The sequence below is a fragment of the Toxorhynchites rutilus genome, chromosome 3, assembly GCF_029784135.1.
Source record: "Toxorhynchites rutilus septentrionalis strain SRP chromosome 3, ASM2978413v1, whole genome shotgun sequence".
Classification (NCBI taxonomy): domain Eukaryota; kingdom Metazoa; phylum Arthropoda; class Insecta; order Diptera; family Culicidae; genus Toxorhynchites; species Toxorhynchites rutilus.
In genome coordinates, this window is record NC_073746.1 from 18787376 (window position 1) to 18800275 (window position 12900).

The 12900-nt window shown below is 40.8% G+C and overlaps 1 protein-coding gene across 6 annotated transcripts in view; it reads left to right on the top strand.

Moving 5' to 3' along the window:
* The window catches only part of LOC129776205 (CUGBP Elav-like family member 2), an 852400-nt gene that overhangs the window by 784017 nt on the left and 55483 nt on the right, over window positions 1–12900 (top strand). For all 6 annotated transcript variants that reach the window (XM_055781709.1, XM_055781708.1, XM_055781712.1 and 3 more), the window contains one exon: window positions 6345–6523. In XM_055781709.1, coding sequence (XP_055637684.1) covers window positions 6345–6523 — 179 coding nt within the window. The remainder of the gene's footprint in view (window positions 1–6344; window positions 6524–12900) is intronic.

Here is a 12900-nt window from a genome sequence, read left to right on the forward strand (position 1 = left end):
TTATCCGAGCTGCTTTCGTGGTGCCTTACCACCGAAAGACTAACGAGCTGTCTGCTTAGTCCCGATGAAACGAGTCCTCACGGTGCGAGAGTAGAGTAAGAAATGAACGAAAGCAAGGGAAGTGTCATTTTATAAAACATAAAAGAATCGAATGTAAACCCCACCCTCTTTATTGTATAAGCTTACTGTATACTCACGAATATAATAAGGGTGGGATTTAGATTCTATACTTTTATGGTTTATAAAATGACGCTTCCTTTGCTTTCGTTCATTTCTTACTCTACTCTCGCACCGTGAGGACTCGAGCTCGTTAGTCTTTCGCAGACAGCTCGTTAGTCATTCGGTGGTAAGGCACACGAAGTCAGCTCGGATAAGCGCACCAGTAGCAGGATAGGTGGAGAAGCCACATCGCTATCGACCGGGAACTTCGCATGAAATTCGTCGCTATCAGATATCGACCGAATTGCTGATCCGCAAGCTACCTTTGCAGCATTTGATTCGTGGAATTGCTCAGGACTTCAAAACCGACTTGCGCTTCCAAAGTTCCGCGGTTATGTCGCTGCAGGAGGCTTATTCGAAGATACCAATTTGTGTGCTATCCATGCAAAACGCGTCACATCATGCCCAAGGACATCCAGCTGGCCCATCGTATCCGAGGAGAGCGTGCTATATTAGCTTAGCATATAATCAACAACCCTTTTCAGGGCTCCAAATTTGATGGATTAGAGTACAGAAAAGTTTTTTACAGGCCGAACTGAAAGGAGCATTTAGCGAAAATCGTGGTTTCGATAATAATTCGTTATCGATAGGTGCCATGGATATGGATTTCCTTATGAAGAATATGAAATACATGACATGATGTAGTGAATATATCCGAAGAAATCACTTTGGTGAAACTGCATTATAAAATTATTTGTGTACGAATGCCGCAATCGATAGTCGACTCTAATTTGCGCTGGGTAATTTCCTCGGATGACTCGATTCCTCCTTTGAGCATTAATAATCTCTTTCTGGCAAAACGATGTGCTATGAATCACATTATTTGAATGTGGAATGAAGAAGTTTTCTGCCAATTTCCTTCAACCTCCAAACGTATCTTTCTCCCGTTTGTCGTTTTCGCGTTCGCTAATCCTCTCTCACAACACCCATTTCTAGTTTGAAAAATTCTTGAGTAAACATTGTTTGCCAGTGCGCGTAGAGCGGGAATTCCTAAAGATTCATTGCACCTCTAATAAATTGCCGAAAGACGTGGTCTTACGTTGATCGCACTTGATTGAAAAAATCCAAAACGAAATGTATTTGGTCGAAGCATTATATGAGTAGAAAGCAAATAATCGCTCGAAAATGACTTGATTTTCGCGATGTGAAACATTTTCCGTTTTTCATGTTATGCATCCAATATTGGATACGAAAATTTCCACTGATGGGGAAAAAAATATTCAGAAGCTTTCCTGTTAATTGCGATTGATTGAAAAATAACAAAACCAAATGTATTTGGTTGCAGTGTTATATGGATAGAAAACATTAAAATAAACTATTTCGCATGAATGTATTTTACAATTCCCAGGGGAACTGGCAGATTATTTTTCAGCAACGATGATAGCAACGAGAATTCCGCGCGTGTATGTGTGTGTGTGTATGTGTGGCGGCTGCTCCGATGTTTCAAGCGGAACCGTGGCATCACTCTCCTCCTGATGGATTCCCTTTTGGCCTTAGGTGCACAAACAGACTCTTGGTTACACCGTTCATCAGCGCATTCATGATAAACGAAATTAGCTTCACAACAACAGCGACAACATGCTCCAATCGCTGTTCAATCATAACTGAGTGGGTTTACGAGCGGCGCTCGCTTATATACCGATTTTTGATTTCAATAGCCTGTTTTGAAAGCAATTTTAAGACTATTGAAACAAGTTTTTGGATGAAAAAGTAACAAGTATATGACGCGTAGACATTTTATCTTTCAAATGAAGTGTTTATCATACCATTTCGTTCAGTTGTTTAAGAGCTATTAACGCTCAAAATCTCGGTCTCCAGCGTAACGCTTTCGTTCTCGAAACTTTGGTTTTACACCCCGGTATAGAAATGAAAGACGTAGTCCTACGTCAAAAACGGCCGAGGTGAACATGGGCTTTCCCCCTCCTTCTGCTATCATTGAGGCAGAAAATAGCAGCAGCAAAAAAGTAACTACTGAAACTCGGCATGAGTTGAAACTGAATGTGACGGTATGACTCATCGTACTTATTTATTTTTTCGAGATTCCATTTAGCCTGCTGCCCGAGAAGGAGAAGTACCATACAGCTTTTAATGGTTGAAGGGGATTAAAAGGCATCTCGCATGAATGCATTCTATTCTGTAGTATAGTTCTCCTCTTTGACTCCCTTCTTCATCTGTTTCGTATGCTGCAGCTAGTAGCCAGTCACAGTCTTCCCCCAGGATGATCCCGGAGTGTTGGCAAATATGAAGAGGAGTAAATGTCGCCACACACTGAGTGGCAAACCGTTGCTGTTGGGGTGGTGTGCCGGGGAGACCGGGGAAATGAATTCCTTCCTGCCTTTGGCAGTCCTCCACACTTATAACCCCATTTGCTGCAGTTCCACACCACTGAAGGCTGCACCATGAATCCAAAGCCACAGACCAACACGCTAACGCTAAAAGTTCTGGAATGCCGCAAATGAAATCCCAAATTGAATGCCCCGGCACTGTGAAAAAAAAACGAACTTTTTTAGGTTTCTCTAAATTACATGATTTACTGGAAATTTGTATATATTCAATAAATTTACACCAAATGAATGTACGAGTAACCTGATCAAATAACCCTTGTTAACAGTCTGATTTTGTAGCTTATTGTATGACGCACAATACTGTTGCATTGCCTGAAACCGTGAGTATCGTCTTCTTTGCTCGATTGAGAGCGGATTGAGTGTTGTACTCATAAACCCACATCTCGTTTCCAGTAATTATATGGATTTTATGGAAACCCATTTCTTCCGATGTCAACATCAACAAAACAGCAACTTTTTGGATAGAAATTCAGATCAGGTGCCACGCGATGGATATTTCGGAAGATGAAAAAAGTAATTCTAAATGATATAAAAAAAAGAAAGTAAATCTAACAAAATAAAACTAAACAATATCAAATCATTTATGAAATACATATAACAAAGTCATTGAAACTCGGTTACTCAAAAAAAACAGACGCTGTGTTTCATTTACACTTTATAGAACTGGAGGTAGAATGGACAAGTTAAGAAGAACTTCGATTGCATCATTGTAAACAAATGTTCTCCTAAGCCTCAATGCAAATTAGCATTTAAATCATATTGTTTTTCGAATTAATCGGTCAAAATAAAAAAGTGACAGAAGGGTTGTGTCCGAGACACGACCGCATAGTAGGATTCCGTTAGATTCCGTTCCGTTGATTTTGGATATGTTTGAAGAATTACATCATTAAATTATTTGATAATGATTTGGTAGCCCTGAAAAGAGCCGTTTTGTTTGGTTGTTGGGTATTGTTAGTCCGCTCCACCAGTGTTTACCGAGTGATGATGACAGAAGGATGGTAATCAGTCGTAGGATGTGAGTGAGGATGTGTATATTATTGTGCAAATCAACATTTCATTGCAAGTTCCGAATGAAAAATCGAGATGACTATTTTTATTATTTCCCTAAACCACACTTTTCGTTTCGCATGCCGAAAAAAAACCCAAGTCCCAGAGTGCCGATTTTTGACAACATTTTTTTTTCGAAATTACACTAGATCTCGACGTTTCATGCAATTTTAAGACATTTGGCATCAACAAAAAATTATCGAAAACCCCGATTTCCTTTACTCCCCCCTTGGGTGATTTTTCGATTTTCAAAAAACTCAAACTTTAACCGCTTTGCGCCACTCTCCCTTAAGTCCGATTGAGCTGATATTTTGCATAGGGTTTTTTCGAAGTGGTGAACATTTTTTATGGGGTATCTTTTTGAAACTCGAGATGACCATTTTCATTGGCACCCTAGTACTTAGCCTACCAAAATATAACAAAAAATTTGGAGTGTGGCATTTATTTCTCAACATAGTTTCCTTCTAGTTTGATACACTCGACCCAGCGATGCTCCAACTTCTTTAATCCTTCTAAAAAATAAGTTTTCTCGAGGTCTGCAAAGTTAGGCCTACTTGGCCTACGTGGCGACGATGACCTCCTCATTCGACTCAAATTTCTGCCCGGCGAGTGACTTTTTCAAGTTTGAAAACAAAAAAAAGTCAAACGGGGCTAAACCTGGAGAATACGGTGGATGAGGCAGCAGTTCGTAGTGCAATTCGACCAATTTGGTGATTCTCTTTTAGCGTCGATTTCTTGTTGTAGCGGTGTCAATAGCTTTATTGTATTGGGCCACCACCTGTGGCCCTATGTCAATCCAAATCTGTAATTTAAAAAAAAATCATTATTTTGCAAAACATTTCAGCTTTAGCATATGGTAGAGAAAGTTTGGTATAGTTTAGCAATAAAAAAGAAAATTTCTGACAAAAGTAACACGTAATAATGTACGCTAGCAATAACATGATTAATATAAATAATGCTGGATCGAACAATTACCTTGTATAGACTATTCTGGCAGCACCGTAAAACAAATACTGATCAAAACAAACAAACATGTGTTGAAAATTGCATATATTTAAGTGTTTCTGAAATGTTTCCCAAAGGAAAATATCAGGGACGCAAACCAAAACAAAATAATTCCCTGAAGATATGCAACAAGCGAACCAAACAATTCGAAAAATTCTGACACTTACATCGATAGCTATCACTCGCTCGTTGCTATCGAATTGCTCGATTTCTATAATAGTAAAATAGAGCTAACGAGCAAAATTCTTATCGCCTCGATTTCTATAATAGGGCCCAATAATTTCCGAGCTATAATATTTTCAGTTGAGTTCATGCTAAAATGAATACTTTCTATTAAAAAATAGTACGATCGTGAGTTCAAAACTCAGGGCCCCTCATTGACCATCTTTGTGTTGTTACAGAATAGCTACGTCCACGCAACAATCATCAGCGATGGAGATCGATCCACGGTCGAAATTAGATCGATTCATCCATACAACTGCTCTGCTCTGCAAGACACATCGGATTGCTGTTCTATAAATAACTCAACAATGATCAATCAACTGTCTCCGCTGTCCGGTGGTCCAACTGGATAACGGAAGAACAGAAAGAATACTCTTACGCCTAAATGGCTACTGTGTGAATGTACCATATGTAATGGTATAGAAGGAATACTGGCGAATGACAACTGTGTAATGTGCTAATTATAGATATGATAACCATGTGATATGTACACGATTAACATTCGGCTCTGTTACAGCTAGATTGCTAATGAGCCTTAAATCAATAAATGTGATAAAAAAAAAATTAAAAAATAGTATTTAGTCGATTTTTTACCCATGAGAAATATTCGAAAAAGTCAAGTCATAACATTTCGTACATTTTAGAGATTTTCTTGCTTTGTAGTTATCGTCTGGAGTCCTGTAATCCAAAAAGATTGTAGCGAGAATTTATTTTTTTTTACCTTATCACATTGTCTGAACAATCGCTTGCGCAGAAAATAGAACAAAATCTGAAACCTCCATAGTCCTCCATAGATATCTACAAATTTGCCAAACTTTTGCCAGTGCACTTGCGAAATTGCAATTTTTCCCCAGTTGCGGAAGTTTGTCTCACATCCCGTTAGCAGCGATTCCAGTAGTGGCTGTAGCAGCAGCAGCAGCGACTCTATATAAGAGTATGGTATCCCATTGACTCTCTTCCAGGGGCGGCAATATGATAACGCCGGGAAGATGGGCGGTACAAGTGTTTACAAGGATTTCTGGTCGGTTGTCTATGTATCGTCGGATTACCAGGATAGCTTCGCTTCGTTATCACCGCATGTCGTCTTTCCTCCATTCCCCCCAACCCCCACAAATGAGTGGTGGGGAGTAAATTTTGGGCTGCTGTCCTGCAGAAGCTGCAGGAGAAAATGGAAGGATATTTCGAGGGCTTTAGAAGCTTTTTACTGTAAACTCAAGGCTACTCTCTTCACCCACCGCACTACGATCTGTGCGCCACTCGGTTTTCCTGGTTTCACATTAGATGGCGAGTTGGAAAATCTCAGGTTTCGATTGTTAATAAGAACGTAACATGGTCTCTTACTATCACGGTGTACCGATGTTGTGGTCTGGGAGTAAGTCTCCGCAATGACCATCCCCGAGCTCGCTGCCAGATGCAGCTCGCGAATATAATCGAGACCGGATTCACAACCGATGATAGTCACTCGAATCGTTAATAATTCTTTCCTTTCCTTCGATTTCATTTCAGAACGAAAGCTGTTCGTTGGAATGCTGAGTAAAAAGTACAATGAGAACGATGTGAGGCAACTGTTCTCCGGTCACGGAATGATCGAGGAATGCACGGTACTGCGGGATCCGTCCGGGCAGAGCAAAGGCTGTGCCTTTGTCACGTTCGCAACCAAACAGGCGGCGATCGGAGCAATCAAGGTAAGACACACGAGATATTCCCCCCATTGGCTCAAATCCCACATCGATTTACAATTCTCTCCAATATCGAACCCAAATTTTCTACAATCGGCGTGAAGTGCGTGCGGAAAAATAATCCTCCGGCAAGTCGCTGCCGTGGGATATACCAATAGCATTTTAGCACCTCATCGCATTTGCGATTCAAATTAGTTTGGTGCTCGGTTCCCTATTTTATGGATCCTTCATTTTCCGCCGATTTTTAGCGCGCTCAATCGTTATTGGATTAATAAATTATCGCTCGGGCGCGAAAAATATTCCGATCGCTGGCCTATTGCGTTACACTAAGCTATGCAGTATGTAATTTGTGATTGTGTCGACAGTTTAAATACTGGTGCGCCACCTAATTCATCGTTTGATGGAATCCGAAGAGATTACTATTAATCAAAGGGTGGCACGCGCACTAACGGGTTTGTGCTAATTGACTGCTTTTCACCCGCAGCAGAGGTTTGTGCGGCGGGGGTCCATAATTTTCCTCCCCATCTCCTTCCACTGGTAGCAACAAAAGCGTTAGAGAAATGTGGAATAGTTCCGAACACGAGCTGTGTGGTGATAGTGAGGGTAGAATTCTGCTCACTAGTCACGAAAGTGCTGCCGACATGATTTATGACCAAGAAATATAGTGTTCGCACATCTTACACAACGTTGGCTTGAAAAATAATATTTATTTATCACTTTTTTGCGTTCCTCGGTTTACCACTCATCCGCTCAGACCGGGCCTCATTTGGTGTTGGGGGCATATTTGATGTTGTGTTAATTGTTTGTGATGTTATCAACCTGAACTCTCACAGAACTTGAAAATTCAACAATATTTTGTTTTTTTTTTGTTTTTTTATATTTCATTATATCAAATCACTGTCATGAACATTAATAAGAAGCTATTGAGTCAAAACTGTATTAAAAACGTCTTCAACCCAACAAACAAAAAAACAATAATGGCGATGTGCCTGCGCTGTCATAACGTGGAAAAAGTTGTCTTCCAAAGCGTCAATCGTTTACGTTATACGTTATACCAGTTATTAACATAGACCAGAGACTTCACATAACATCAAAAAAAAAAGATCAATTGCATGATCTGCTTAAATTCATGAATTCCGGAGGCCAATTTTCCATTATGCAAAAATATTCTATCGCCGAATGTTTCTCTCAATAAGTTTTTGAAACTCAATTGAAACCACGGATCTACCACATTAATGGTATTATTGTACAAAAAATAAAACCGATGTCATTGCTCTGTAGCAGTTAAGTTCTGTTAGATTCTGGTCGACATCGTTATTCAAGGGACACGGGTCGATTATTCCACCAGTCCATTAAGCGCACCTAACAGTGACTTTTTCTTAATGAAACAATGTTTCGACAACGGTACGAGGGTTCTCTCCACTCCAAATGCGGCGGTTTTCTTATTGCCATTACCATTCATACGTCAGGTGTCGGTCTATTCTTGATAAAAAGACAAATCAAACTACTGAGTAACTTCGATATAACGTACGTTTCATTTTCAAATTTGTACGTTGTATCGAATTGTACGTTATATCGAAGAACTCACAAACGTAGCCTATAATACATTATTTTGTTGCTGCTTTAGTATAGTTAATGAATAATTTCAACCAGAAGACGATGTCATGATGTTTCCCTTTGTACTGTTGATTGAAGCTTGATTCATTTCTCCCTATCTCCCTTTCTTTTTCATTATCTGTCTTTCTCATTCTCTCACCCTCTCATTCTCTGATTATCTCATTCTCTTACTCTTTTATTCTCTCATTCTCTCACTCTCTCATTCTCATTCTATTGCAGTGTCACAAATTATCAAAATTTATTCATGAATGAAGGAATTAGCTTTTTCCCAATGTCGGATGAATTCTCTTCTGTTGACGCTCAACACCATATATGTTATAATGAGTATAACACAAGAGTCGTGACGCGTTAATTTCGTCTGGTATATTGAACGAAAACAACATGAACGAATTTCACAAAGCCTACATTCAGACACTTTCATAACTGTCAATAATTTCAGGTGATTATCACGAACGTTGAGTTGATCTTCATCGCTTGCAGTGAATTTTTATTGAAAACATGTTTGATTTCCAAATTTAGAAAAAAAGAAAGAACCGCGAATCCGGCAACATTAGTTTTCGTTGAGCGTTAACCATTGTGCGGTGTTGAGCGGCTGAGTGAGGTTTAGCGTTGAACGGCGTTGAGCGTTCCGTTCCTTTTTCATACTGTATGATAGTGACTTTCAACACTTTTTTTCTGGTTCATCACTTTACTTCCATTTTTGGAAGAATATCGAGAGTGAGAATTGAACTCGTTAGCTTTAGCGTGGGAGGTACGGTCCGTTTCCGTTTCCGCTTTCTATGCTCTTTTACAACTGCCAACTCGCTTTTTTTTCAATGAACCGGAAGCCATCATCTTCTTTTCCAAAATGGCGTCGGAATAAACTATTCGACTTCTGCTGTTGAAGCCATTTCATCCAATACCCATATCGTAGGGGTTTTATATCATTGCTGATCATTTAGAGCCAGAATCATAAATCCGGAAATCAAAACAAGATTATGTTCGTTTCCGCTCGTCTGTTATTGTCATCCATTGCCCATCTAATTGGGGGTGTATGACATTCTCGGCCAATCGGGAGTAGATTCATAAAACATAGCAAGAGTTATACTATATATTCCATTGCCGAAGTCGCCAAAAACAAGAATTTTGTGATATCGATTGCTCTCTCAATTGATTAACGTTGAATTTTATGCTTTGATTTTCACTAAAACGCAATGATCTTCAATTTCGACGTTACGAATATCATAACCAAAAATGAAGATGTAAATGAAAAACTAACTTCATGGCAAGCTGATGTTGCTGTTCATTCCACAGGTGTTCCTTGATATTACTGTTCCATATTTATCGACTCTCGCTTGAGCAGTAGGTTATAAATACAAGGCAGGCTGAAATTCGTCGTATTTGAATGTTGTGAACGTGAATATTTGCGGCACTGTTCTATTATTATTACTCTCACTGTCTCAATTATTATTTCTCACATTGTCTCAATCTCACATCCTCTCATTATCACTCTCACTTTCATTCTCATTATTATTCTCACTCTCACTCTCATTCTCACTCACTCACTTTCATTCCCTTACTCACTCTCACTCATTCTCACTCTCACTTTCCCCTTCGCTCTCCCCTCTCTCTCGCTATCCTCCTCGCTCTCCCCTCTCTCTCCCCTCTCTCTCCTCTCTCTCCCCTCTCTCTCTCCCTCTCTCTCCCCTCTCTCTCCCCTCTCTCTCCCTCTCTCTCCCCTCTCTCTCCCTCTCTCTCCCCTCTCTCTCTCCCATGTCTCTCTCTCCCCTCTCTCTCTCCCATGTCTCTCTCTCTCCCCTCTCTCTCTCCCATGTCTCTCTCTCTCCCCTCTCTCTCTCCCATGTCTCTCTCTCTCCCCTCTCTCTCTCCCATGTCTCTCTCTCTCCCCTCTCTCTCTCCCATGTCTCTCTCTCTCCCCTCTCTCTCTCCCATGTCTCTCTCTCTCCCCTCTCTCTTCCTCCCCTCTCTCTCTCTCTCTCCCATGTCTCTCTCTCTCCCCTCTCTCTCTCCCATGTCTCTCTCTCTCCCCTCTCTCTCTCCCCTCTCTCTCTCCCCTCTCTCTCTCATGTCTCTCTCACTCCCCTCTCTCCCATGTCTCTCCCCTCTCTCTCCCCTCTCTCTCTCCCCTCTCTCTCTCCCCTCTCTCTCTCTCCCCTCTCTCTCTCTCTCCTCTCTCTCTCTCTCCCCTCTCTCTCTCTCTCCCCTCTCTCTCTCTCTCCCCTCTCTCTCTCTCCCCTCTCTCTCCCCTCTCTCTCCCCTCTCTCTCTCTCCCCTCTCTCTCTCTCTCCTCTCTCTCTCGCCTCTCTCTCTCCTCTCTCTCTCTTTTCAGTTGTTAGTTCCACTCTGGAGTTTAGCCAACACCATATGTTAAAGCTGAGATTTAATTTCGAATTTTTTATTTATTATTTTTACAAGTTTTCTGCCATCCCTGAGCTTTGAAATGTTTTTGAGCTTATTGGTGATGGTTCATTGAAAACCGGATGTGAAGAATGCATTTTCCAACGGTGAGAGTTTTATTCTGTGGTTGGGATTGAAGATGAAAATTCGTTCCACTGCGGTTTTCTATCGCTTTCACCGCCACAACATCTATATTCGGATTTTCTATTTCCGTTCTGCGAAAGATGCTGTATATATTAGGCTGTCAAAAAAGTCCTGCGGTATTTCCGCGAGGTGTCGTTGTAAGCGCGTAGTTCTAGTTGTATTCATTGTATCGAGTCATACTATAGCTTGTTGGAAAGGTATTTTTGCGCGCTATAGTATAGTCCTTGACAGCGTTTTGTTTGGTTAAGTCGTTCGTGAGTTATAGTGTCGAAAATATGGAGCAAAATAAAGAGAAAATCCGACATATTTTACAGTACTACTATGACAAAGGCAAAAATGCACCTCAAGCTGCCAATAAAATTTGTGCAGTTTATGGACCCGATACAGTTTCCATTTCCACCGCACAACGATGGTTTCAACGTTTTCGTTCTGGTGTAGAGGTCGTCGAAGATGCGCCACGCTCCGGAAAGCCTGTCGTCGAAAATTGCGACAAAATCGCTGAAAGTCATCAAACCGTTATTAACCATTTGAAGAAGCTTGGATTCACAAAGAAGCTCGATGTATGGGTGCCACACACGTTGACGCAAAAAAACATCTTTGACCGTATCGACGCATGTGAATCGCTGCTGAATCGCAACAAAATCGACCCGTTTCTGAAGCGGATGGTGACTGGCGATGAAAAGTGGGTCACTTACGACAACGTGAAGTGCAAACGGTCGTGGTCGAATCCCGCTGAAGCGGCTCAGACGGTGGCCAAGCCCTCATTAACGGCCAGGAAGGTTCTGCTGTGTGTTTGGTGGGATTGTCAAGGAATAATCTATTATGAGCTGCTTCCCTATGGCCAAACGCTCAAACTCGGACCTGTACTGCCAACAACTGGACCGCTTGAAGGTAGCACCCATGAAGAAGAGGCCATCTTTGATAAACAGAGGCCGCATTGTCTTCCATCAGGACAACGCCAGGCCACACACTTCTTTGGGGACGCGCCAGAAGCTCCGGGAGCTTGGATGGGAGGTTCTTTTGCATCCGCCGTATAGTCCGGACCTTGCACCAAATGACTACTACCTGTTTTTGTCCATGGCGAACGAGCTAGGTAGTCAGAAGATAGCCACAAAAGAGGCCTGTGAAAATTGGCTATCCGAGTTTTTTGCCAATAAGGAAGCGAGCTTCTATAACAGGGGTATTATGAAGTTGGCATCTCGTTGGGAACAAGTCATCGAACAAAACGGCGCATATTTGACTTAAAACAGATGATTGTAACTAATTTTATGAACAAATGAAAATTCAAAAAAAAAATACCGCAGGACTTTTTTGACAGCCTAATATATTGAATGGGAGGGAATTATGTTTTTGAGAATGTTGAAAATGCTATTTCATAACACATGCAGTGGTGGGAACTGTTTTTCAGTGGCGTCTCGTCCGCCTGTTCAAACTGTGCATAGGACAGGTAGACAATTTCAGAAGAAAGAAAAATTCAAAATAGTTTTTTAAAATTATATCACATTTGTAGCATGGATGAGGAATTATTGAAGGTAATTCTCATATTTTCCCGAATGCCTTTATTTTCCCCTTCCCTTTTAAGTGGAACTTCTCCACCGTGAATTCATTTTTCTCTGATTTCACTGATTTTTCTTCAACCATAAACTATGAACTACATGTTTGTATGGTTACTGAATGTGGTCAAAATTTAATAAAAAGCAAATACATTCTTCATAAAACCGACACCCAATTGACTCTTGGATATCAGGAAATAAATAAAAATGGTAGGGGATTGTGCCCAAGACACTATTGTATTTATTGAAGAGAGACTACGATATTTTAAATTCCATTGGAGATAAGTATATACGATCTTTATCAAGGTGTTGAAGTCTGCTTCTAGTTAGAGCTCCGCAGCTACAGAACAAATGTTCCTAGGTTTCGCTTTCGGCATTACAAAAGCGACAAATATCATCTTGTGCTAAACCTGTGTTTTACAGATGGTATTTACTCGGGCAGTGTCCTGTTACAAGACCAGTGAATGTGCTGAAGTATTTCTTACTAAGGCTTAGCAGCTGTTGAGTAATTTTAATACTCGGCGTAATACATTTTTTCGCCTGTTTAAGTTTTGCGGCCATCCAATTGGCTGTCACTTCCCGCTCTTCCCATTTATTCAGCTCACTTTTCAACACACAGTCATAAAATCCACAGAATAGTTCTGGACCAGTTAATGGTAGGTTTGAGCCGTT